Below are 27,310 nucleotides of genomic sequence, written 5' to 3'. Positions count from 1 at the left end.
CTTGGATTTTTTTTCTGTTTTCCAGTACATTGTATTGTGAAATGATGGTGTAATTCAAAACTACAATTCATCCTGCAAAAATACAATCCTTTATACAGTTATATAGTTTGAAAAATAAAAAAACTATGGCTCTTGGAAGAAGAGGAGAAGAAAAAGTTTCAAAAACAAAAATTGCCCATGGCGGGACGGGTTTAAAGTTGACTTTTTTTTTTAACAAGTAATGGTTCATGCAAATGACCTTAAATATTGGATTCTGAATAATCATTCAACTTTTGAACTTCATACATGGAAATTATTAAAAGCATCAAAACAGTTAATACATACAGGCTTTTGTAGCAGAAATTACTCTCTGGGTGAAGGCAACTTCTGCATTCTCCACATTGAGGCAAAAATAGCGGTATGACCTTGTCTCCTGTTAGATATACAAAGTAAGGATTAAAAACAAAAGTTGTTTGAAATTTTCATAAAGTTGTCTAACTGTTTTCATGAGCAACCAATCAAAAGTATACATACTATAGAAAAGAGAAAAGAGACATTAGTTTTTTTAGCCACTTTCTTCTCAAAAATGAATACTACCAATCTATTAAAAAATCCCCTCTGGTCATTGCAATAGTAAGAAACAAGGAAGAAATCTGGATATACTATGTCAGCCATGTAACCAATGCTGCAGTCAATAGTTATCACACCATCTAAGGAGTCTGAAGCGTGCTGGCGCCCCATGATACAGTACAACATTGATGAGCAGGCATAATAGACAATGTTAAAAAAACTGCATTGTATTAAGTATGTGATTAATAGTAATGAGCGAGCGTGCTCCCAACTGCTCGGTACTCGCCCAAGCACCTCACTGTTCGAGATGCTCGGCGGTCATCGAGTACTTCCGGGATGCTCGGGCGGAAGCTCGGGGCCCCGCATGTTTGGGGCACTTTAGACAGTAAATAAATATGCGGGGATTGCCTGAAACTTACTGTAATGCAGTAGCCATGTTAGTTGTGGTTACAGTGACTGGCTGGCCGCATAGCGTCATCAGGTCTATATAAGACCCGGTGACCCTATGCCCGTCACAATCTACCCTTCAGACAGGCAGAGTAGGGAGAGCTGCAGGTGGGTGAGGGAGAGAATTGGCGGTTTATTAGTTAGGTATAGGTACGGAACTAACAGTCCTTCTAAGGACTAATCCAGCTGCATATATTAATCCTGGTGATAGTAGGAGTTAGGCAGGAGAGTTTGCGGACAGTGTACCCAGCAGAATAGGGTCCATTGGACGTTATGTCTGCTGCTGCTGTTACAGATATTCATAGCCCCAGATATCAGGGGCTAGGGCTATTTTTTTGCTCTTAATCCTGATTAATTGCTTATAGAGCAATACAGTACACCATATTACTGCTCCATTTGCTTATTAGCAGAATACAGCTAGATTTTTTTGATTTTGATTTTGATTGATGTGATCCCATATTACTGCGGTAATAATTGTACCATTGTTTGGAGCGTGCCAAATATTACCCTCCAAGGACATGGACAATTGTCCTCTTGGTCAGGACAGGGAAGACTTGGCTGTTGGTAGTTTTGCACACATAGCTGAATTTATGTTTCTCTGCCTTTCCCATGACCCTCGCATTGTACACATTTTGGCCAACAGTAATTACTGGTTGGTCACACTTCTAGACTTTTGCTACAAGGAGAACTTTCTTTCTCTCCTTCCTGTGGCAGAGAGGTCTGATAAAATGTTGCAGTACGAGAAGGCCCTTGTTGAGGAATTATTAAAAAAATTCCCATCTGAAAATGCTGGCAGCAGTGGTCTCAGTTCCTTGGACAACCAGGGAGTACATGGGAGGGAGACACAAATACGATGCAGCAGAGGCAGGGGAAAACTGTCAAAGGTGTGGGACAGTTTTCTCAGACCCTCCTAGTGCCCCGGCCCTTATGTGCGGGGTACTCTGACAAGGAGGGAAGAGTTTTGAAGGAGTACCTTGCCGACTGTACCAATGTCCTCTCTGATTCCTCTGTGCCTTATAAATATTGGAGACAAAAACAAGAGAAAAACTTCGAAAAACGTCCAATGAATAGAAAATATATGTACTTTACTAGCAAAAAGAGGAGGACAAATGGAACACAACACGAATATAAAAACACAAGAGGAGGGAGACATATGTGCGCACGAAGACAAACGGCTACCAAAATCAATGTCAGAGTTGACAGTATGAACACTAGAGGGATATCATAAATTAGTACAAGTGATAATCCTTATATCTGACAAGATAGCTGCAGGTATACCAACCCTAATCTACAACTAGTATCCCCCAAAGTGGGGAGGAAAGAGGAGAGGAATGATAAACACATGTGTGTCAATACTGAAATAAGATCTAAAAGCAGCTATCATGGAGCAATATCTCAAGATCTGTAGTCTAACAGCAAATCCCACGTGTAGGTTACATACTTACAATGTCAAACTGGAGCCGAGGTATCGTGCTCACACGCCACCCTCAACCCTACGCGCGTTTCGGCTGGGAATGCCTTCGTCACCCCCTGAGCTCAAGGTGTGGAGGAGCATTTTTGTTTTTGTTTATTTATTTTGTCTTATATATAAGTCATTACCCTGGAAAGGATGTTCCTTAACATTTTGTACAGGAAAATCCATTTTGGTTTAGTTTTTGTATGTTTTATTGTGAGTCCATATAAGTAGCATAATACTCTGACAACATTGTTGACAGCAGTGACCTGGGAGTCAGAAATGCTTCCAGGGTTCTTCCCCATGCTGTTCCCATGTCATTTCAGCCCTGTTCCCATCGATTTGGGCAATTTTTAGGCCCTCTGCAGACCTCCGGGGGGAGGGGAGCCACCAGAAAAATGCTTGAGTTTCCCATTGACTTAAATTGGACTCGTTACTAGGGTCGAGCACCTGAGCATTACGATTTGCTCAACCCGAGCAACGAGCATCCGAGCATTTTAGTGCTCACTCATCACTACTGATTAAAGAATCATATGAGCAATTTCCCTTGCGGAAATAATAAATACTGTAAACAGAAACATAAATCACAGTTTTAACAGTTAGAATGTTTTGTTATATTAGGAGGGGAATAGAAACTGCACTTATCTGGTATCTCTGCATCTGTAAAACCCAATACGCAAGTTTATTTTTTAAGGGATTTTTTTTTCCAAAGTAGTAAAAACATATAAACTCGGCATTCTGTAATAGTATTGACCACTACAATATAGTTAAAGAAGCAGTCCCATCAAAGTTTTTATCCTATTAATATATTGCAGTCATCATATTATATAGCATAATGTACTTACAATTGCTCATTTTGCCTTTCTACCCAGCTAGTTCTTCTAATAGCAATTTGGAATTATTTATTGCATGAAATAAAAAATATACATATAATTTTTGTTTTCGTCTCTTTTCTATCATACTACTGATGGTATTTTTGTAATGTTTTCACTGTTCAGTGTGTTTGCATCAGGCTTTATATTGGCTGTATATAATAGTAGCTTGTTCACTAATTGAATATATGCACACCCAATTTGGTTAGGACTTCTTTAGATAAGTCATTCAGTTCAGATATATAAATTGATCAAAGAAGTGAATTACTATTATACCATGTCTAAGAACTGTACATATTTCTAGGTTCGAAACACATAGGAATTTTTGCAGGATGTTCTATTTTTAAACTTGAGCATTTTTCAAATCTTTTGAACGGATCAAGAAAGCTCTTTTTGTATTTGGAAAATTTGAAGATTGAGTTCTTGAAATTACTGTTTTTCCACATTATTTAGATGTGCAGTTTGTATGTTTTCACTTTGAAAGCTAAATCTTGCATTAAATACTGAAACTATATAGCACAGTATAGATAATATGTAAAAGTTATCCCTGGGAACATTAGCCTTACCTGGTTTAATTCCAGCTACCTTAGATCCCACACTTTCCACTATTCCAGCACCTTCATGCCCTAATATAATGGGAAATTTCATGTAAGCAAGTGCCCCTTCTATGACATGATCATCTGACCTGCAGATTCCTGTGGCTATAATCTGAAATAAAAGAAAAGATTTTAAGATTATAAGATCATTATAGAAAAGATTCATACTAAATATGCTACAAAGCAGGGGCAGACAAAGTCCACCAAAGGCCCCCATGTAAGATGTGAATTAGGGCTGCTCTCTCTCTGTACCGGTTTATCGGTTTACTTTATTCTTTATATGTTTTATATATGATATGTAACCCATTTTACATGTACAGCATCCTTTAATTAATAGTGCTTTAAAAATAAATAAAAATGATTTCCCTGCAATACACACACACACGTATATTATTTACGTACATGCACATGCATTTACATGTTAGGCAAACTTATACACATTACACATAGATGTACATTACACAAGTATACACACAAGTATAAAATAAACACGTACATTACGCTAACATTTACACACATACTCATAATACGCATATACAAATTGTATAGTACACATATGTAACCAAGCATAAAATATGCACATAATTATTAAACATACATATTCATAATGTGCACACATATGCACACTACACATGCATGTACACATTAAATACACATAAATACACATTAGTTGTGCACATATATAAACATTACTCAAATATGTACACATTACACATGCATATGAAACACAATATATACAGTACAGACCAAAAGTTTGGACACATCTTCTTATTTAAAGATTTTTCTGTATTTTCTTGACTATGAAAATTGTACATTCACACTGAAGGCATCAAAACTATGAATTAACACATGTGGAATTATATACTTAACAAAAAAGTGTGAAACAACTGAAAATATGTCTTATATTCTAGGTTCTTCAAAGTAGCCACATTTTGCTTTGATGACTGCTTTGCACACTCTTGGCATTCTCTTGATGAGCTTCAAGAGGTAGTCACCGGAAATGTTTTTCACTTCACAGGTGTGCCCTGTCAGGTTTAATAAGTGGGATTTCTTGCCTTATAAATGCGATTGGGACCATCAGTTGTGTTGTTCAGAAGTCAGATGGATACACAGCTGATAGTCCTACTGAATAGACTGTTAGAATTTGTATTATGGCAAGAAAAAAGCAGCTAAGTAAAGAAAAATGAATGGCCATCATTACTTTAAGAAATGAAGGTCAGTCAGTGCGAAAAATTGGGAAAACTTTGAAAGTGTCCCCAAGTGCAGTTGCAAAAACCATCAAGCGCTACAAAGAAACTGGCTCACATGAGGACCGCCCCAGAAAAGGAAGACCAAGAGTCACCTCTGCTTCTGAGGATAAGTTTATCCGAGTCACCAGCCTCAGAAATCGCAGGTTAACAGCAGCTCAGATTAGAGACCAGGTCAATGCCACACAGAGTTCTAGCAGCAGACACATCTCTACAACAACTGTTAAGAGGAGACTTTGTGCAGCAGGCCTTCATGGTAAAATAGCTGCTAGGAATCCACTGCTAAGGACAGGCAACAAGCAGAAGAGACTTGTTTGGGCTGAAGAACATAAGGAATGGACATTAGACCAGTGGAAATCTGTGCTTTGGTCTGATAAGTCCAAATTTGAGATCTTTGGTTCCAACCACCGTGTCTTTGTGCAACGCAGAAAAGGTGAACGGATGGACTCTACATGCCTGGTTCCCACCATGAAGCATGGAGGAGGAGGTGTGATGGTGTGGGGGTGCTTTGCTGGTGACACTGTTGGGAATTTATTCAAAATTGAAGGCATACTGAACTAGCATGGCTACCACAGCATCTTGCAGCGGCATGCTATTCCATCCGGTTTGCGCTTAGTTGGACCATCATTTATTTTTCAACAGGACAATGACCCCAAACACACCTCCAGGCTGTGTAAGGGCTATTTGACCAAGAGGGAGAGTGATGGGGTGCTATGCCAGATGACCTGGCCTCCACAGTCACCAGACCTGAACCCAATCGAGATGGTTTGGGGTGAGCTGGACCACAGAATGAAGGCAAAAGGGCCAACAAGTGCTAAGCATCTCTGGGAACTCTTTCAAGATTGTTGGAAGACCATTTCCAGTAACTACCTCTTGAAGCTCATCAAGAGAATGCCAAGAGTGTGCAAAGCAGTCATCAAAGCAAAAGGTGGCTACTTTGAAGAACCTAGAATATAAGACTCATTTTCAGTTGATTCACACTTTTTTGTTAAGTATATAATTCCACATGTGTTAATTCATAGTTTTGATGCCTTCAGTGTGAATGTACAATTTTCAAAGTCATGAAAATACAGAAAAATCTTTAAATGAGAAGGTGTGTCCAAACTTTTGGTCTGTACTGTACATACAGTGGGTACGGAAAGTATTCAGACCCCTTTAAATTTTTTACTCTTTGTTTCATTGCAGCCATTTGGTAAATTCTAAGAAGTTCATTTTTTTTCTCATTAAAGTACACTCTGCACCCCATCTTGACTGAAAAAAAAACAGAAATGTAGAAATTTTTCCAAATTTATTAAAAAAGAAAAACTGAAATATCACATGGTCATAAGTATTCAGACCCTTTGCTCAGTATTGAGTAGAAGCACCCTTTTGAACTAGTACAGTCTTGAATCTTCTTGGGAATGATTCAACAAATTTTTGACACCTGAATTTCGGGATCCTCTGCCATTCTTCCTTGTAGATCCTCTCCAGTTCCATCAAGTTGGATGGTGAACGTTGGTGGACAGCCATTTTCAGGTCTCCCCAGAGATGCTCAATTGGGTGTAGGTCAGGGCTCTGGCTGGGCCAGTCAAGAATGATCACAGAGTTGATCTCAAGCCACTTCCTTGTTGTTTTAGCTGTGTGCTTAGGGTCATTGTCTTTTTGGAAGATGAACCTTCAGCCAAGTCTGAGGTCCAGAGAACTCTGGAAGAGGTTTTCATCCAGGATATCTCTGTACTTGGCCACATTCATGTTTACTTCAATTGCAACCAGTCATCCTGTCCCTGCAGCTGAAAGACACCCCCATAACATGATTCTGCCACCACCATGCTTCACTGTTGGGATTGTATTGGGCAGGTGATGAGCAGTGGCTGGTTTTCTCCACCCATACCGCTTAGAATTATCACCAAAAAGCTCTATCTTCGTCTCATCTGACCATAGAATCTTATTTCTCATAGTCTGGGTGTCCTTCATGTGTTTTTGAGCAAACTCTATGTGGGCTTTCATATGTCTTGCACTGGGGAGAGGCTTCCGTCGGGCCACTCTGCCATAAAGGCCCGACTGGTGGAGGACTGTAGTGATAGTTGACTTTGTGGAACTTTCTCCCATCTCCCTACTGCATCTCTGGAGCTCAGCCACAGTGATCTTGGGGTTCTTCTTTACCTCTCTCACAAAGACTATTCTCCCACGATTGCTTAGTTGGCTGGACGGCCAGGTCTAGGAAGAATTTTGGTGGTCCCAAACTTCTTCCATTTAAGGATTATGGAGGCCACTGTGCTCTTAGGAACCTTGAGAAATGCAGAAATTCTTTTGTAACCTTGGCCAGATCTGTGCCTTGTCACAATTCTGTCTCCGAGCTCCTTGGGCAGTTCCTTTGAGCTCATGATTCTCATTTGGTCTGACATGCACTGTGAGCTGTGAGGTCTTATATAGACAGGTGTGTGCCTTTCCAAATCAAGTCCTATCAGTTTACTTAAACACAGCTGGACTCCAATGAACAGGTAGAACCATCTCAGGGAGGATTACAAGGAAATGGACAGGATGTGACTTAAATATGAGTGTCTGAGCAAAGGGTCTGAATACTTATGGTCATAAGTATCAGATGTTATACAGTATACACACTGTCATAGATACAGTCATATGAAAAAGTTTGGGCACCCCTATTAATCTTAAGCTTAATGTTTTATAAAAATTGGTGTTTTTGCAACAGCTATTTCAGTTTGATATATGTAATAACTGTTGGACACAGTAATGTTTCTGCCTTGAAATGAGGTTTATTGTACTAACAGAAAATGTGCAATCTGCATTCAAACAAAATATGAAAGGTGCATAAGTATGGGCACCCTTATCATTTTCTTGTTTTAAATACTCCTACCTACTTTTTACTGACTTACTAAAGCACTTTTTTTGGTTTTGTAACCTCATGGAGCTTTGAACTTTGTAGCCAGGTGTATGCAATCATGAGAAAAGCTACTTAAAGTGGCCACTTGCAAGTTGTTCTCCTGTTTGAATCTTCTCTGAAGAGTGGCATCATGTGCTCCTCAAAACAACTGTCAAATGATCTGAAAACAAAGATTATTCAACATAGTTGTTCAGGGGAAGCATACAAAAAGCTGTCTCAGAGATTTAACCTGTCAGTTTCCACTGTGAGGAACATAGTAAGGAAATGGAAGAACACAGGGACAGTTCTTGTTAAGGCCAGAAGTGGCAGGCCAAGAAAAACATCAGAAAGGCAGAGAAGAAGAATGGTGAGATCAGTCAAGGACAATCCTCAGACCACCTCCAGAGAGCTGCAGCATCAACTTGCTGCAGATGGTGTCACTGTGCATCGGTCAACTATACAAGGCACTTTGCACAAGGAGAAGCTGTATGGGAGAGTGATGCGAAAGAAGCCGTTTCTGCAAGCACGCCACAAACAGAGTTGGCTGAGGTATGCAAAAGCACATTTGGAGAAGCCAATTTCTTTTTGGAAGAAGGTCCTGTGGACTGATGAAATCAAGATTGAGTTATTTGGTCATACAAAAAGGCATTATGCATGGTGGCAAAAAAACACAGCATTCCAAGAAAAACACTTGCTACCCACAGTAAAATTTGGTGGAGGTTCCATCATGCTTTGGGGCTGTGTGGTCAATGCTGGCACTGGGAATCTTGTTAAAGTTGAGGGACGCATGGATTCCACTCAGTATCAGCAGATTCTTGACAATAGTGTTCAAGAATCAGTGATAAATATGAAGTTACAAAGTGGATGGATCTTTCAGCAAGACAATGATCCAAAACACCGCTCCAAATCTACTCAGGCATTCATGCAGAGGAACAACTACAATGTTCTGGAATGGCCATCCCAGTCCCCAGACCTGAATATCATTGAACATCTGTGGGATCATTTGAAGAGGGCTGTCCATGCTCGGCGACCATCAAACTTAACTGAACTGGAATTGTTTTGTAAAGAGGAATGGTCAAAAATACCTTCATCCAGGATCCAGGAACTCATTAAAAGCTACAGGAAGCGACTAGAGGCTGTTATTTTTGCAAAAGGAGGATCTACTAACTATTAATGTCACTTTTCTGGTGAGGTGCCCATACTTATGCACCTGTCAAATTTTGTTTGAATGCAGATTGCACATTTTCTGTTAGTACAATGAACCTCATTTCAAGGCAGAAACATTACTGTATCCAACAGTTATTACATATATCAAACTGAAATAGCTGTTGCAAAAACACCAATTTTTAGAGAACATTAAGCTTAAGATTAATAGGGGTGCCCAAACTTTTTCATATGACTGTATGTATATACATTGTATATACATCTAAATGACAGTGTGTATACTGTACAACATCTCATGTCTGTATCACTGATGTTATATACAGGATAAAATGTGGTTAGTGTAACATCTGATGTCTATAGTCATCATAATGTGTAACAGTCACATGTTACGCTGTATATACCATTATATGTCTGTAGTAACAGTTTTCATATACCATCACATATTCACATGTATACCATATGTAGCATAGTGTGTGCACAGATATCAGATGTTATATACAGGATAATATGTGGCTGGTGTAAAATCTGATGTCTGTACTCATAGTATAATATATACCATCAGATACTTTCCTGTATGACATCTGAGGTCTGTGTATCATCATACCAGTACACCATCATACCCTATTACTCTGTACACTATATGTGGTTTATTGTGCACACAGACATCCAAAATTATATGTTAAATACAGGATAATATAATGTGACTGGTATTCTGTACTCATAGTATAATATGTAACAGTCACATACTATGCTATACATGACATCGGATGTCTGTAATCACAGGATATCATATACTAGCCAATAGCCATTGACTGTGATGGTCAGACATACGAGTAAACAAGTAAACTCATCGTAAACCCATGCTTATGTCTGAATCTTTACATCAGGTGAATACTTATGTTTCAGACACCGATTCTGTTCTTGTATCTATGCAACAGTCTCGCTTCCAATCAAATAAGTACGTTTTATATATATATATATATATATATATATATATATATATATATATATAGTTGAAACCAGAAGTTTACATACACTATATAAAAAGACACATATACATGTTTTTCTCAATATCTGACATGAAATTAGAATAAACCTTTCCCATTTTAGGTCAATTAGGATTACCATAATTTTTAATATCTGTCAAATGCCAGAATAATGAGAGAGAGAGAATGTTTTAAGGCATTTTTATTACTAACTGCGAAGTCAAAAGTTTACATACACTAAGATTACTATGCCTTTAAACAATTCTGGACTGCCCATATGATGATGTCATGTGTTTGGATGCTTGTGATAGGTTTTTTAACAACATCTGAGTTAATTAGAGACACACCTGTGGATTTTTTATTATATGCACACCTGAAGCACACTACTTTTTTGTTTAGCATAATGGGAAAGTCTAAATAAATCAGCCAAGATAACAGGAAGAGAGTTGTGGACTTGCACCAGTCTGGTTCATCCTTGGGTACAATTTCAAGATACATGAAGGTGCCTTGTTCATCTGTACAAACAATTATATGCAAGTACAAACAAGATGGGAATGTCCAGACATCATACCGCTCATGAAGGAGACGGGTTCTGTGTCCCAGAGATGAACGTGTTTTGGTCCAACATGTGCATATCAACCCAAGGACAAAGCAAAAGACCTTGTGAAGATGATGGCAGAAGCTGGCAAGATTGTATCAATAGCCATAGTGAAATGAGCACTGTATCAACATGGGCTGAAAGGCCACTCTGACAGAAAGAAGCCATTAGTCCAAAAGAAACATAAAAAAGCCAGATTAATGTTTGCAAATGCACACAGGAACAAAGACCTTAATTTTTGGAGACATGTCCTGTGGTCCGATGAAACTAAAATTTTACTTTTTGGGCATAATAACCATCGTTACATTTGGAGGAAAAAGGGAGAAGCTTGGAAGCTTAAGAACACAATCCCAACTGTGAAACACGGGGTGGCAGCATTATGTTGTGGGGTTGTTTTGCTGCAGGAGGGACTGGTGCACTTCACAAAATAGATGGCATCATGAGAAAAGAAGATTATGTGTCAATACTGAAGCAACATCTCAAGACATCAGCCAGGAAGTTAAATCTTGTGTGGAAATGGGTCTTCCAAATGGACAATGAGCAAAAGCATACTGCCACAATGGTAAAAAAGTGGCTTAAGGATAACAAAGTCAATGTTTTGGAGTGGCCATCACAAATCCCTGATCTCAATCCTATTGAAAATTTATGGGCAAAGCTGAAAAGGCAAGTGCGAGCAAGGCGACCTACAAAACTGGATCAGTTACACCAGTTTTGTCAGGAGGAATGGGCCCAAATTCTGACCAACTGTTGTGAGAAGCATGTGGAAGGATATCCCAAAGGTTCGACCCAAGTCATTCAGTTTAAGGGAAATGGACCAAATACCAATGAAATATATGTCAACTTTTTACTTTGCAGTAAGTAATAAAAATGCTTTAAAACATTCTCTCTCTCTTATTATTCTGGCATTTGACAGATATTAAAAATTATGGTAATCCTAATTGACCTAAAACGGGAAAGGTTTATTCTGATTTCATGTCAGATATTGAGAAAAACATGTATACAGTGCCTACAAGTAGTATTCAACCCCCTGCAGATTTAGCTGGTTGACACATGCGGAATTAACTTGGCATTGTGACATTTGTACTGTAGATCAGCCTGGAAGTGGGAAATGCACTGCAGCAAATTTTGTTTTTGTTTTTTTTTTTTGTTTTTTTTTAAAAACGTTAAAAGTTAATTCAGAGTGTCATTTATTATTCAACCCCTCAAACCACAAGAATTCTGTTTGGTCCCCCTAAAGTATTAAGAAGTAGTTCAGGCACCAAGAATAATGAGCTTCACATGTGTGGATTAAAGATCTCTTTTGCCAGCCTTTTCTGACTATTTAAGACCCTCCCCAAACTTGTGAACAGCACTCAGAAATGGTCAACATGGGAAAGACAAAGGAGCATTCCAAGGCCATCAGAGACAAGATCATGGAGGGTCACAAGGCTGGCAAGGGGTACAAAACCCTTTCCAAGGAGTTGGGCCTACCTGTCTCCACTGTTGGGAGCATCATCCGTAAGTGGAAGGCTTATGGAACTACTGTTAGCCTTCCACGGCCTGGACAGCCTTTGAAAGTGTCCTCCCGTGCCGAGGCCAGGCTTGTCCGAAGAGTCAAGGCTAACCCAAGGACAACAAGGAAGGAGCTCTGGGAAAATCTCATGGCAGTGGGGACATTGGTTTCAGTCAATACCATAAGTAAGGTACTCCACCGCAATGGTCTCCGTTCCAGACGAGCCCGTAAGGTACCTTTACTTTCAAAGCGTCATGTCAAGGCTCGTCTACAGTTTGCTCATGATCACTTGGAGGACTCTGAGACAGACTGGTTCAAGGTTCTATGGTCTGATGATACCAAGATCGAGATCTTTGGTGCCAACCACACACGTGACGTTTGGAGACTGGATGGCACTGCATACGACCCCAAGAATACCATCCCTACAGTCAAGCATGGTGGTGGCAGCATCATGCTGTGGGGCTGTTTCTCAGCCAAGGGGCCTGGCCATCTGGTCCGCATCCATGGGAAGATGGATAGCACGGCCTACCTGGAGATTTTGGCCAAGAACCTCCGCTCCTCCATCAACGATCTTAAGATGGGTCGTAATTTCATCTTCCAACAAGACAACGACCCAAAGCACACAGCCATGAAAACCAAGGCCTGGTTCAAGAGGGAAAAAGTCAAGGTGTTGGAGTGGCCTAGTCAGTCTCCTGACCTTAACCCAATTGAAAACTTGTGGAAGGAGCTCAAGAATAAAGTCCACATGAGACACCCAAAGAACCTAGATAACTTGGAGAAGATCTGCATGGAGGAGTGGGCCAAGATAACTCCACAGACCTGTGCCGGCCTGATCAGGTCTTATAAAAGACGATTATTAGTTGTAATTGCAAACAAGGGTTATTCCACAAAATATTAAACATAGGGGTTGTATAATAATTGACCCACACTTTTATGTTTAAAATTTAATAAAATTCAACTGAGCAACATAACTTTTTGGTTTGTAATATTTATGCTTCTGTTCATAAAACCTACTCTCGTTTGCAGTTTGAAGGCTCTAACTTATTTGCATCTTATCAAACCAGCTAAATCTGCAGGGGGTTGAATACTACTTGTAGGCACTGTATGTGTCTTTTTACATAGTGTATGTAAGCTTCTGGTTTCAACTGTGTATATATACGAGGGTCAGTCAATAAGTAATGCATCCTAATTTTTTTCTCCTTAAATAAGGTAGTTATGTTAAATATTCGAATTTGGCACAATTCCTCAAACCATCTTCTCCAATCCACAGCAATTGCAACTTCCTGCACCAACAGGTGGCAGGACTGTATCCGTTTGCAAAATGGCTGACATCGATATTCGTATTACACAACGTTCTGTGATTGAATTCTTGCATGCAGAAGGTGAAACGCTCATTCGAACTCATGAGAGACTGAAAAATGTGTACAGTGATGCAACAGTGGATGTCAGTACTGTTAGACGATGGGTTCGTCGCTGTAACACAGCTGATGGGCCATCACCGTTGGCTGACAAAATGCGGAGTGGCAGGCCAGTAACCGCAGTGACTCCAAGCAACATTCAGCGAGTCGATGACATAATTCGTGGTGACCGCCGGGTGTCTGCAGATGAATTGTGTGGCATTATCTGCCTCAGTAAAGGCAGTGTGATGATAATTATTGGACAACTGGGATACAGAAAAGTATGTGCACGGTGGGTCCCAAGAATGCTTTTTACCATGCTGGAATACATGCACTTGTTAAACGGTGGACCAAGACAGTGGAAATGGATGGAGATTATATTGAAAAAAGTGACAAATTAATCATTAATGTTGTGGTTTTCAACCTATGTAATTGCATTTGCATTTCTTGGCAATTAAAAGGAGAAAAAAATAGGAGGCATTACTTATTGACTGACCCTCGTATATTATATATATATATATATATATATATATATATATATATATATATACACTGCTCAAAAAATAAAGGTAACACTCAAATAACACATCCTAGATCTGAATGAATGAAATATTCTCATTGAATACTTTGTTCTGTACAAAGTCGAATGTGCTGACAACAAAATCACACAAAAATCATCAATGGAAATCAAATTTATTAATCAATGGAGACCTGGATTTGGAGTCACCCCCAAAATTAAAGTGGAAAAACACACTACAGGCTGATCCAACTTTGATGCAATGTCCTTAAAACAAGTCAAAATGAGGCTCAGTATTGTGTGTGGCCTCCACGTGCCTGTATGACCTCCCTACAACGCCTGGGCATGCTCCTGATGAGCAGAATGCCCAGGCGTGAGAATATTTAATTCATTCAGATCTAGGATGTGTTATTTGAGTGTTCCCTTTAATTTTTTGAGCAGTATATATATATATATATATATATATATATATATATATATACAGTACAGACCAAAAGTTTGGACACACATTCACATTTAAAGATTTTTCTGTATTTTCATGACTATGAAAATTGTACATTCAGACTGAAGGCATCAAAACTATGAATTAACACATGTGGAATTATATACTTAACAAAAAAGTGTGAAACAACTGAAAATATGTCTTATATTCTAGGTTCTTCAAAGTAGCCACCTTTTGCTTTGATGACTGCTTTGCACACTCTTGGCATTCTCTTGATGAGCTTCAAGAGGTAGTCACCAGAAATGGTCTTCCAACAATCTTGAAGGAGTTCCCAGAGATGCTTAGCACTTGTTGGCCCTTTTGCCTTCACTCTGCGGTCCAGCTCACCCCAAACCATCTCGATTGGGTTCAGGTCTGGTGACTGTGGAGGCCAAGTCATCTGGCGTAGCACCCCATCACTCTCCTTCTTGGTCAAATAGCCCTTACACAGCCTGGAGGTGTGTTTGGGGTCAATGTACTGTTGAAAAATAAATGATGGTCCAACTAAACTCAAACCGGATGGAATAGCATGCCGCTGGAAGATGCTTTGGTAGCCATGCTGGTTCAGTATGCCTTCAATTTTGAATAAATCCCCAACAGTGTCACCAGCAAAGCACCCCCACACCATCACACCTCCTCCTCCATGCTTCACAGTGGGAACCAGGCATGTAGAGTCCATCCGTTCACCTTTTCTGCGTCACACAAAGACACGGTGGTTTTAACCAAAGATCTCAAATTTGGACTCATCAGACCAAAGCACAGATTTCCACTAGTCTCATGTCCATTCCTTGTGTTCTTTAGCCCAAACAAGTCTCTTCTGCTTGTTGCCTGTCCTTAACAGTGGTTTCCTAGCAGCTATTTTACCATGAAGGCCTGCTGCACAAAGTCTCCTCTTAACAGTTGTTCAAGAGATGTGTCAGCTGCTAGAACTCTGTGTGGCATTGACCTGGTCTCTAATCTGAGCTGCTGTTAACCTGCGATTTCTGAAGCTGGTGACTCGGATAAACTTATCCTAGAAGCAGAGGTGACTCTTGGTCTTCCTTTCCTGGGGCGGTCCTCATGTGAGCCAGTTTCTTTGTAGCGCTTGATGGTTTTTGCAACTGCACTTGGGGACACTTTCAAAGTTTGCCCAATTTTTCAAACTGACTGACCTTCATTTCTTAAAGTAATGATGGCCACTTGTTTTTCTTTACTTAGCTGCTTTTTTCATGCCATTTTGCAAATTCTAACAGTCTATTCAGTAGGACTATCAGCTGTGTATCCACCTGACTTCTGCACAACACAACTTATGGTCCCAACCCCATTTATAAGGCAAGAAATCCCACTTATTAAACCTGACAGGGCACACCTGTGAAGTGAAAACCATTTACGGTGACTACCTCTTGAAGCTCATTAACAGAATGCCAAGAGTATGCAAAGCAGTCATCAAAGCAAAAGGTGGCTACTATGAAGAACCAAGAATATGAGACATATTTTCAGTTGTTTCACACTTTTTTATTAAGTATATAATTCCACATGTGTTAATTCATAGTTTTGATGCCTTCAGTGTGAATGTACAATTTCCATAGTCATGAAAATACAGAAAAATCTTTAAATGAGAAGGTGTGTCCAAACTTTTGGTCTGTACTGTATACAGTGGTTGCCAAAAGTATTGTCACCCCTGCAATTCTGTCAGATAATACTCAGTTTCTCCCTGAAAATGATTGCAATCACAAATTCTTTGGTATTATTATCTTCATTTAATTTGTCTTCAATGAAAAAACACAAAAAGAATTGTCCTAAAGCCAAATTGGATATAATTCCACACCATACCTAAAAAAGGGGGTGGACAAAAGTATTGGCACTGTTTGAAAAAACATGTGATGCTTCTCTAATTTGTGTAATTAACAGCACCTGTAACATACCTGTGGCACCTAACAGGTGTTGGCAATAACTAAATCACACTTGCAGCCAGTTAACATGGATTAAAGTTGACTCAACCTCTGTCCTGTGTCCTTGTGTGTACCACATTGAGCATGGAGAAAAGAAAGAAGACCAAACAACTCTCTGAGGACTTGAGAAACCAAACTGTGAGGAAGCATGAGCAATCTCAAGGCTACAAGTCCATCTCCAAAGACCTGAATGTTCCTGTGTCTTCCGTGCGCAGTGTCATCAAGAAATTTAAAGCCCATGGCACTGTGGCTAACCTCCCTAGATGTCGACGGAAAAGAAAAATTGACGAGAGATTTCAACGCAAGTTTGTGCGGATGGTGGATAAAGAACCTCGACTAACATCCAAACAAGTTCAAGCTGCCCTGCAGTCCGAGGGTACAACGGTGTCAACCCGTACTATCCGTCGGCTTCTGAATGAAAAGGGACTGTATGGTAGGATACCCAGGAAGACCCCACTTCTTACCCCGAGACATAAAAAGCCAGGCTGGAGTTTGCCAAAACTTACCTGAGAAAGCCTAAAACGTTTTGGAAGAATGTTCTCTGGTCAGATGAGACAAAAGTAGAGCCTTTTGGGAAAAAGCATCAACATAGAGTGTACAGGAAAAAAAAAGAGGCATTCAAAGAAAAGAACACGGTCCCTACAGTCAAACATGGCGGAGGTTCCCTGATGTTTTGGGGTTGCTTTGCTGCCTCTTGCACTGGACTGCTTGACCGTGTGCATGGCATTATGAAGTCTGAAGACTACCAACAAATTTTGCAGCACAATGTAGGGCCCAGTGTGAGAAAGCTGGGTGTCCTTCAGAGGTCATGGGTCTTCCAGCAGGACAATGACCCAAAACACACTTCCAAAAGCACTATAAAATGGTTTGAGAGAAAGCACTGGAGACTTCTAAGGTGGCCAGCAATGAGTCCAGACCTGAATCCCATAGAACACCTGTGGAGAGATCTCAAAATGGCAGTTTGGAGAAGGCACCCTTCAAATATCAGGGACCTGGAGCAGTTTGCCAAAGAAGAATGGTCTACAATTCCAGCAGAGCATTGTAAGAAACTCATTGATGGTTACTGGAAGCGGTTGTTCGCAGTTATTTTGGCTAAAGGTTGTGCAACCAAGTATTAGGCTGAGGGTGCCAATACTTTTGTCTGGCCCATTTTTGGAGTTTTGTGTGAAATGATCAATGATTTCATTTTTGCTTCATTCTCTTTTGTGTTTTTTTCTTGCAATCAAATTAAATGAAGATAATAAGACCAAAGAATTTGTGATTGCAATCATTTTCAGGAGGAAACTGAGTATTATCTGACAGAATTGCAGGGGTGCCAAAACTTTTGGCCACCACTGTATATAGATATATATATAGATATATATATACACACAGTGTGGAAAATAAGTATTTGATACACTGCCTATTTTGCAAGTTTTCCCACTGTGACAGAGTCACTGGCGTGATAAACGAGGGGAGGTATGTGTCACTCAGGTTGCTTTCCTGTGTGAACTGAAACCTACTCAATTTCTGCCAGCATGTTATGTGCTGGGGGGTTAACTCTAAAAGGGGGTGTGGTTTTATGGGAATGGCAAAGAGGGTGGGAGGCCATTCTCTACCTCCCCTCAGGTTGTGGCTGAGCAAGCTTAAATACTCAGTCACCATTTTTTTTTCTTTTGTGGAGTTTGGAAAGGTAAGGTCTACAGACTGGAAAAGCCACAGCTCAGGAAGGATCTGAGTAAGGCTGAGACTACAACCAGTGTTGGCAAAACCCCCACACTCCTATGGACTGTGCTATTGTTTATCTTTTGTTTTGTCATTTTGCCAAGTAAGGTCGTGTTTTATGTTGCTGGAGCTGCAGAGCTTTATGCCATAAAATAAAGCCTGCAGAGAAAACCCGTTTCCTGAGTCTACTTCTGAAAGCTGCCGAGCGAGTCGTCTTACCACACCACCTACAAAGAATGGAGAGGTCTGTAATTTATATTGTATCTATCAACTATGAGACAGAATCTAAAAAAATCTAGAAAATCATGTTGTATGATTTTTACATAATTAATTAGCATTTTATTGCATGAAATAAGTATTTGATACAATAGAAAAACAGAACTTAATATTTGGTACATGAACCTATTTTACAATTACAGAGGTCTGAAGTTTTCTGTAGTTCTAGACCAAGTTTGCACACACTGCACCAGGGATTTTGGCCCACTTCTCCATACAGATCTTCTCTAGATCTTTCAGGTTTCGGGGCTGTCGCTGGCAATATTGAGTTTCAGCTCCCTCCAAAGATTTCCTATTGGGCTCAAGTCTGGAGACTGGCTAGGCCACTCCAAGACCTTGAAATGCTTCTTACAGAGCCACTCCATAGTTGCCCTGGCTGTGTGTTTCAGGTCATTGTCATGCTGGAAGACCCAGCCCCGACCCATCTTCTCACCCTTCTTCCTCCAAACACGGCGAGTGGAGTTAATACCAAATAGTTCAATTTTGGTCTCATTTGACCACATGACTTTCTCCCATGCCTTCTCTGGATCATCCAGATGGTTATTGGCTAACTTCAAATGGGTCCGGACATGTGCTGGAGTGAGCAGGTAGATCTTGCGTGCCCTGCAGGATTTTAATCCATGACGTCGTAGTGTGTTACTAACGGTAATGTTTGAGCAAGGTTAGGGTTTTCCATAATTTTTTTTTTGATTCATCACTTGCGATTTTTAAAAGGGTCATATATACGTTTTATGCAAATTTACCCTGGTCCACCACTTGAATTGAATGTACAGTATGAACGTTTGAAATGTTTACACAAGTTTTGCAACATTGTAGCAGAATAAGCATGTTTTGAGGTACAAATTCACAAAAAAATAGACAAAAATAGCATTTTTTTATTTCATGCAAAATTGATGAACCAATGCACCATTTTGAAAAATTTGGTGGGAAAAAAGTTAACACATACCATGAGTTAAGCAAAAAGAAAAATTACTTAAAAATACTCACAAATTATGAATTGGCTTCCATTATGTTGCAGTGGGTAACACAGCAAAATATTAAGCTCCTATTTTATCAAACCTATGTAGAAGTTTAAAAGCAGAACAGAGTTTACCTTGATGCGAACTTCATGGTCTTTTGGTGGTGCAACTTCAATCTCCTCAATGGTAAGAGGTTTGTTGGGTCCCCAACACACTGCCGCCTTACATTTAATAATCTATAAAGAAAAAGACCTTAGAAAGGCTGATTTTGAAAAGTCCATTTTACAATGATCCTGAAAAAATATAGCAAATGAGAACAAACAGCCGAAGTATGGGAAGCATGTGGCATTTAAGTGCACATCATGTGAGGAAAAGAATTTGACTAAGAGTGCACACAGACTTCATATAGTATGAAGTTGACCAAACTACATTCTAGGCGATTTATTTGTCCTGCTGTCTGTTGACATTCATGCTGAAGTGTCCTTTTGGTATTATTTTTTTCTCCTAACATAGAGATATAGGGGCCATATATACACTGCTCAAATAAAGGGAACACTTAAACAACACAATGTAACTCCAAGTCAATAACACTTTAGTGAAATCTACCTGTCCAGTTATGAAGCAAAACTGCTTGTGAATCAGTATCTCCTGCTGTTGTGCAACTGGAACAGACAACTGGTAGAAATGATAGGCAATTAGCAAGATACCCCCTATAAAGGAGTGGTTCTGCAGGTGGTGACCACAGACCGTTTCTCTGTTCTCATCCTTTTTGGCTGTTGTTTTGGTCACTTTTTCATTTTGCCATTGCTCTCACTCCTAGAGGTACAGTAGCATGAGGCGGTGTCTACAGTACAACCCACAGAAGTTGCTCAGGTAGTGCAGTTCATCCAGGATGGCACATCAGTGCGAGCTGTGGCAAGAAGGGTAGCTGTGTCTGTCAGCACAGTGTCCAGAGCATAGAACAGATACCCGGAGATGTGGAGGGAGCCATAGGAGGGCAAGAACCCAGCAGCACGACCGTTACCTCCTCCTTTGTGCAAGGAGGAACAGGAGGAGCACTGCCAGAGCCCTGCAAAATGACCTCCAACAGGCCACAAATGTGCATGTGTCTGCACAAATGGTTAGAAACCGACTCCATAAGGGTGGTATGAGGGCCCGACGTCCACAGATGGGGGTTGTGATCACAGCCCAACACCGTGCAGGACGCTTGGCATTTGACACAGAACACCAGGATTAGCAAAGTCGCCACTGGCACCCTGTGCTCTTCACAGATGAAAGCAGGTTTAAACTGAGCACATGTGACAGACGTGACAGAGTCTGGAGATGCCGTGGAGAGCGATCTGCAGCCTGAAACATCCTTCAGCATGACCGGTTTAGCAGTGGGTCAGTAACGGTGTGGCGTGCATTTCTTTGGAGGACCGCACAGCCCTCCATGTGCTCGCCAGAGGTAGCCTGACTGACACTAGTTAACGAGATGAGATCCTCAGAACCCTTGTGAGACCATATGCTGGTGTGGTTGGCCCTGGGTTGCTCCTAATGCAGGACAATGCCAGACCTCATGTGGCTGGAGTGTCTCAGCAGTCCCTGCAAGATGAAGGCATTGAAGCTATGGACTGGCCCGCCCGTTTCCCAGACCTGAATCTGATTGAGCACATCTGGGACATCATGTCTCGCTCCATCCACCAATGTCACGTTGCACCACAGACTGTCCAGGAGTTGGCGAATGCTTTAGTCCAGGTCTGGGAGGAGATCCCACAGGAGACCATCCGCAACCTCATCAGGAGCATGCCCAGGCGTTGGAGGGAGGTCATACAGGCACGTGGAGGCCACACACAATACTGAGCCTCATTTTGACTTGTTTTAAGGACATTACATCAAAGTTGGATCAGCCTGTAGTGTGTTTTTCCACTTTAATTTTGGGGGTGGCTCCAAATCCAGGCCTCCATTGGTTAATAAATTTGATTTCCATTGATGATTTTTGTGTGATTTTGTTGTCAACACATTCAACTTTGTACAGAACAAAGTATTCAATGAGAATATTTCACTCATTCAGATCTAGGATGTGTTATTTGAGTGTTCCCTTTATTTTTTTGAGCAGTGTATATGGTATCTACCATTTTGCTTGTGGTATATAGGTTGTTATCCTATAGGATTATACTATAAGTGGCATCTGCATTATATCACTTTAGGATGTTTTGCACCTTATTTATTCATGTATATTGAGCACATTCTATTTGAGTATTTTTAATCATATCTATTAAAAGTTAAATTTTAGGGCATTCACTGTTAGCTGCTTCTTGATCCCCATACATTATATTGGTTCTATGTGATCTGGTCATGAAAGGGTTAATTTGCTCCTTTATTCTCTCTTTTATTTTAGGGTTGGATAATAGGTAATTCTTTAGTTTCGAAGAAGAACAGAGACAGTTATATTTTTCCAGTATTTAAGATGATAATTGTGCATGGTCTGACCACACAACTGATCCTATAACAGAGGTTTTGACTGTTTGAAGTACACATTTGTTAACAATTACTAGATCTATCTCAAGTAGGTCTTGAGATTAGAATAGAATATATTGTTCTTTTCGGATGCATGCTGATTCTCCAATGGACATAGATATTATTCTGGTATAGTACTCAGTTTGTGTATTCTGTGAGGATGTATCCATAATAGGAGACAAAATCAAAATATACAGAAGTGTGGATAATATGTGGCTCTTCTGCGCTGCTAAAGGAGGTCCAAATTAAGATTCCAGAAGACACAATAAAACTTGATGCAGTTTTCAATGCATTTAGAGGACAACCAACTTCTTCATCAGGAGATAACCACAGTGGGACGCTGTGGTTATCTCCTGATGAAGAAGTCGATTGACTTTGAAATGCGTTGATAATAAAACCCCATCAAGTTTTATCGTGTCTCCTGGATTCTTACTTTGGACCTCCTTCAGCTGCACAGAGGAGCCACATATTATCCAAACTTCTATTCCTTTATGGTTCGTTTACCCTTGGATCTGCAGCAGCTGGTTTATCATAGTTCCTTTTTTGTTGTGTGGTACACAACTGTACCAAGTGAGCATATTCCCTGTTTTTATACCTTCTCTTTTATCAGATAAGACCCCATTGCACTTTTTTGTTCCCCAGTTCTCTCTTGTACTAAAATTAAAATATAGTCTTCACATTTAACTAGTGATCCTTGTTCAATTATCTTAAAGGGTAACTGCGCTTTTAACTTTCCAGAGTAAGCCCTGTGTGTATTTATGAGGAATAGCACCATTTCTGGCCATTATTTGACTTTCATCCTGCATCCTCACCAGTTTTCCCCCCTGCATGCTTTATCTGTAATTTGCAATCTACTGGTAGCTGGGGGTAGGAGTAAAGCTGCAGTGATTTCTTCCATAGACAGCACAGCACAGAGAGGGGAATTCCTGCTATTCATTCACATTTTAGCCTTCAGAGACAAACTGTAGCAACATGGAGGGCATTATACAGCAGAGCTGAGCTGTCTTGATCTGAATAAGGCTCCAATGTGTAGTAAAACACTCTTTACAGAGCTCTGCACAATGTTTTTCTGTCTGCTCTGTCTGATCCCTTCTCTGCTCCTCACTCCTCTCTCCACTTACCGCTCCATAGAGGAATCCAAAATTTCAGAGTGGATGACAAGTTCAGGAGATGGGGAAAGGTGGATGGGGGAGAGATGTTACCCTTCAAGCAGCAGCAGAACCTGTGATTGGCTTCCAAAGGTAACTTCAGCAGAACTTCTTCGCTGACATCACCGATGATGCACTACTGAAGTCACCTAACTGCGTCAGCCAGTCACAGGTTTTGGAAGTCCTGCTACTGTTTGAATGGTGAACAGAGCAGCCTATATTGGATCCAGGTAAATTCTATCATGTGAGTAAGAATTGTTTGTAATTTTTTTATATACTAATACACTGGTAATTATTTAACCCTTGCCAAAAAGGGAGCAACAAGAAATGCTACCTAGGTAAGTGGATGTACAGAAAGCAAAATGTGACAGCAGGTCACAGTATAGGTGTGGCATGTACAGTTGTCAAATTGGACTAGTAAGGAGTAAAGCAGATGTGCAAAAACAGACATGCACAATTACATTTCTAGATTCTTTTAAAATTTTTCAAAATTTTTAGTGTGTGACAAAATATGTTAAGTATGCACATGTCCAAATAGCCAACACCTGCCTTATTGGTGTGGCATGTATTGATGTAAAGTTTCATTACTAATGAAACAGGTGTGCAAAAAAAATAAAAATGAATTTTATGGGACACGCACACTTTGTGAGGTAGATAGTCACAGTTAAATGTCTGGATGTTGGGGAATTTTCTTTTCTATTTTAAAAAAACAATTATTTTCTCCTTCACAAAAAAATAATCACAATAAACTCAAAATCTCAGTAAAATCGCTTGTCACAAGCAAACACTTTTTTTGATTGACAGTGATTACAGATTTTTCTTCTGTAAAAAATATTTAGCTGCCTAACTGCTGCTTCCTAGTGCATTAAGAAGAAAGAGAAAAAATGTGTAATTCAAATGCAAAAGGATAGATGGCAAGCGCATAGAAATGAGCAGAAAATCGATTTCATTAAATTTGCAGGCCCTGGTGAGATCAAACAACTTGAAAATCAATTTGGTGCCAAAAATAAAAATCACCACCATTTAATATATTGCCAAAAATAACTATAGCCAGACTGTTCACATGGAATCAGTTGTGGCTGTGCGATCTTTCTCATGGTGTCTGGCAGCTATCATATCACATGGTATAGCACAGTCAATCATTACTATAAAAGCTGAGGCAGGGAAGGCAGCAGCAATTTCACACACTTTGGAATGAAGTACACAACTAAGCATTATAGATATTGAGTTAAAAGCTAAAAAAAAATAACTACTTTAAACAGAGTGGTGTACAACTACAGTGTAGAAGATAAAACATGTGAATAATAGTCTGTGGATTATACTTTGAATCCATTAATATAGGGAGAGAATGAAATGAGATATACTCATGGAGGGATTGGACCATGTCATGCTGCCTGTGAATTGCATACTTTTTCTTTATTCTATAAGTGGAAGAAAGCTGGAAACCAGTTCAAAGTACCATTTTATTCTGCTGAAGAAACTAAAATTAAAATTAGTGCTAGCTAGAAAAAATGTGCTTGTGTGCTTGTGACAACTGATGAGTGACTATTCTGAGTTTTTTCATTTCTTGTGCAGTTTTTTGTGAAGGGGTGAAAAATATTATTTTGTTTGTTTTTTAAAGTCAAAAGAAAATTACAAACAATTCAGTCATTGAAATGCGGCTATCTATCTCACAGTTTATGCATGTTAAAAACTATTTTTATTTTTGCACACTTGTGCAGGATTGCTGGTTCACTTTTAAACAGCGAACCTATTCCTGATCCCAAGTTAGAGAGAATATTTGAATGGCTCATTAAAATGCCATTGTTTTCTTTATTTCTAGTCAGAAAACCTATTGCTGATTACAAAAAGGGATAGTTTTAGTTAAACTTGTTTAAAAATTGCTATTTCCCAAACAGGGATAATTTTTGACATTCATGAGAATGTGCATTTTTGTAAAATTTTAGTAGAATTCAATTCCATTCCACTCAAATAAATTAGCCCTACTCTACCCAAGATAATTGAGTAGCTAAAATTCAGACAAGAATGGGACAACATTCCTCTCCCAAAACTCCAACAATTGGTCTTCTCACTTCCCCCCAGATGTTTCCAGACTGTTGTATAAGAAGTGGGGATGCAATACAACATTTTTGAAATGGAAAAATTACTAACTTTTAACTTTTACTATGTCTTATGTTGTATTGTGAATGAAATATGGCTACAATATATATCCGAATTATTGCATTCTTGTTTCCTATACATTTTATTCGGTGCCACAACTTTGTTGGAATTGTTGTTAAAGATTTATAAGATAACATCTGGGTTTTCTTGCTAACTGGAATTGAGTTTAATGCAGAACAGTATGTAGTAAGCTGCTGAACTCCCTCTAGTGGTAGTTAAATTACTGTATGTATCATACCCTAATTCTTATATCTATATCATTTAATCATTTTATTGATTACATTTTCTAGATTTATGCAGAAGATTTGGACCTGTGCATCATAAAAATAAAGCTAAAATTTCTATGAAGTTACAGATTTGTTCACCTTGACTTTTCAACAAATCTTGTTGAGTACTCCAATTTATCATTGTACATATTCAGTACCTTAGGCCACGGCCCCACTATCAGTATTTGATCAGTATTCGGTCAGTATTTTTTCTCAGGAATGGGAGCCAAAAGCAGGTGAGGAACAATCAGAGAAAAAGTATAATAGAAACAAGGCACCAATTCTGCATTTATCCCCCACTCCTGGTTTTGGCTCCCACTCCTGAGAAAAAATACTGACCGAATACTGACCAAATACTGATAGTGGGGCCGTGGCCTTTTTGTGATAACAGCAACATGCTAGAAAAATGTTGACAGGTTGCAACTCACAAGGTGGCCAACCTTAAACGCATATAATATGGGCATCTCCCAAAAGTCCCCCCCCCCCCAAAAAAAAAAAAAAAACACAACAACCAACAGGAAAGACACCATTTTTTTTTTATTGGGTTAAATTTACTAAACTGACTAATTTTTACACACTGAAAAGTTAAAGTTAAAATGCTCCAAATTTATCAAAGTAGCTCATAATGTGTGATAAATTTGGTGCATTTCACCTCTTGTTGTTGCATCTCAAGCCTTGTTCATTTTGAATAAAGCCACACTTTATTTCCCAATTCTTGCCCCTTGATGAGCGAGTCAGAAAAATGGTCCAAAAACATTTAATATGTGTAGTGCAAGCCATGTATGGCCATGTTGATATGTAGCATTAATTCTGTGTTTTTTTGTGCTGCATTTTATCTTCATATTTTCTGCAGGTGTCCACACAAAACACTCTATAACAATCTTCTCTGATTATTGCATTTTTTGCTGGTTTTTTTTGTGTTTTCACCTTTATTTGATGCATTTTTGGTGAAGATTTGAGCAAGCATTCTTTACTTTAAAGCATTTTACTACAGAAAATCTGCACTTAGAACACATCTCCGTGATTTAGTTGCAGACTCATTATAGAATCCTGTTGAAAAAAAACGCATAAAAAAAAATGCACTTTTTCGGTGGTTAGACACCGACAACCACTTTTTGTGATTGCAAGATGACTACACAGTTGTGTTTTACCAAAAGTTTGAAAAAATAATGTATAAAATGCTATGCACTTACTTTTCCAGCAGTTGCCATTTGATTTGTCCTTCTCTGCACAATCCTTACTTACAAAAGACAAGTTTGATAATCAGTGAACCTTGATTTGAAGTTATTTATTAACTGACAATATTGCTGAACTATCAATGGCAAAATGCCTAGGACTCCTACCATGATAAAAAACACAAAGATATGCCAATGCTGTAAACAAGTAAAATAGAAGCCAGAAACTTCTACGGCTATCTATTAACCCCTTAGTAACAGACAATTTTGACCTTAAATGGGTTATACACTTTTTGGGGACAAGCAATTGGGACTAAAAAATAATTTTTGCAATTGGTTTTCATTAAAATTTTTGCACCGTTTGCCTTCTATGGCCTAGTACACTGCCCATTGTTGGCTACAGAATGAGCTAACAAGGTTAGGCACATAATCTTTATTTTATCAAATGTGTTTGGAACATGATGTTTAAAGGGTTAAAAGCTTAGCAGCAATTTTTTTATTTTTTCAAGAAATTTATAAAACCTGTTTCTTTA

The 27,310-nt window shown here is 39.3% G+C and overlaps 1 protein-coding gene across 2 annotated transcripts in view; it reads right to left on the bottom strand.

Moving 5' to 3' along the window:
* The window catches only part of LOC141153732 (alcohol dehydrogenase 1-like), a 107,022-nt gene extending 80,087 nt beyond the window's left edge, over positions 1 to 26,935 (bottom strand). Inside the window, exons 1-4 of one of the 2 annotated variants that reach the window (XM_073638819.1) lie at positions 26,796 to 26,935; positions 19,664 to 19,765; positions 3,888 to 4,029; positions 325 to 412 (exon numbers count right to left, since the gene is read on the bottom strand). In XM_073638819.1, the coding sequence (XP_073494920.1) occupies positions 325 to 412; positions 3,888 to 4,029; positions 19,664 to 19,765; positions 26,796 to 26,813 (350 nt within the window). In that variant the 5' untranslated portion in view covers positions 26,814 to 26,935. The remainder of the gene's footprint in view (positions 1 to 324; positions 413 to 3,887; positions 4,030 to 19,663; positions 19,766 to 26,795) is intronic. The other variant, XM_073638829.1, reaches the window with a different exon arrangement.
* Positions 26,936 to 27,310: the final 375 nt, after the last annotated feature.

The sequence above is a fragment of the Phyllobates terribilis genome, unplaced genomic scaffold, assembly GCF_046119375.1.
Source record: "Phyllobates terribilis strain yellow unplaced genomic scaffold, ASM4611937v1 Scaffold_1__5_contigs__length_1240528914, whole genome shotgun sequence".
Lineage (NCBI taxonomy): Eukaryota > Metazoa > Chordata > Amphibia > Anura > Dendrobatidae > Phyllobates > Phyllobates terribilis.
This window is presented reverse-complemented; position numbering and strand designations above follow the sequence as displayed.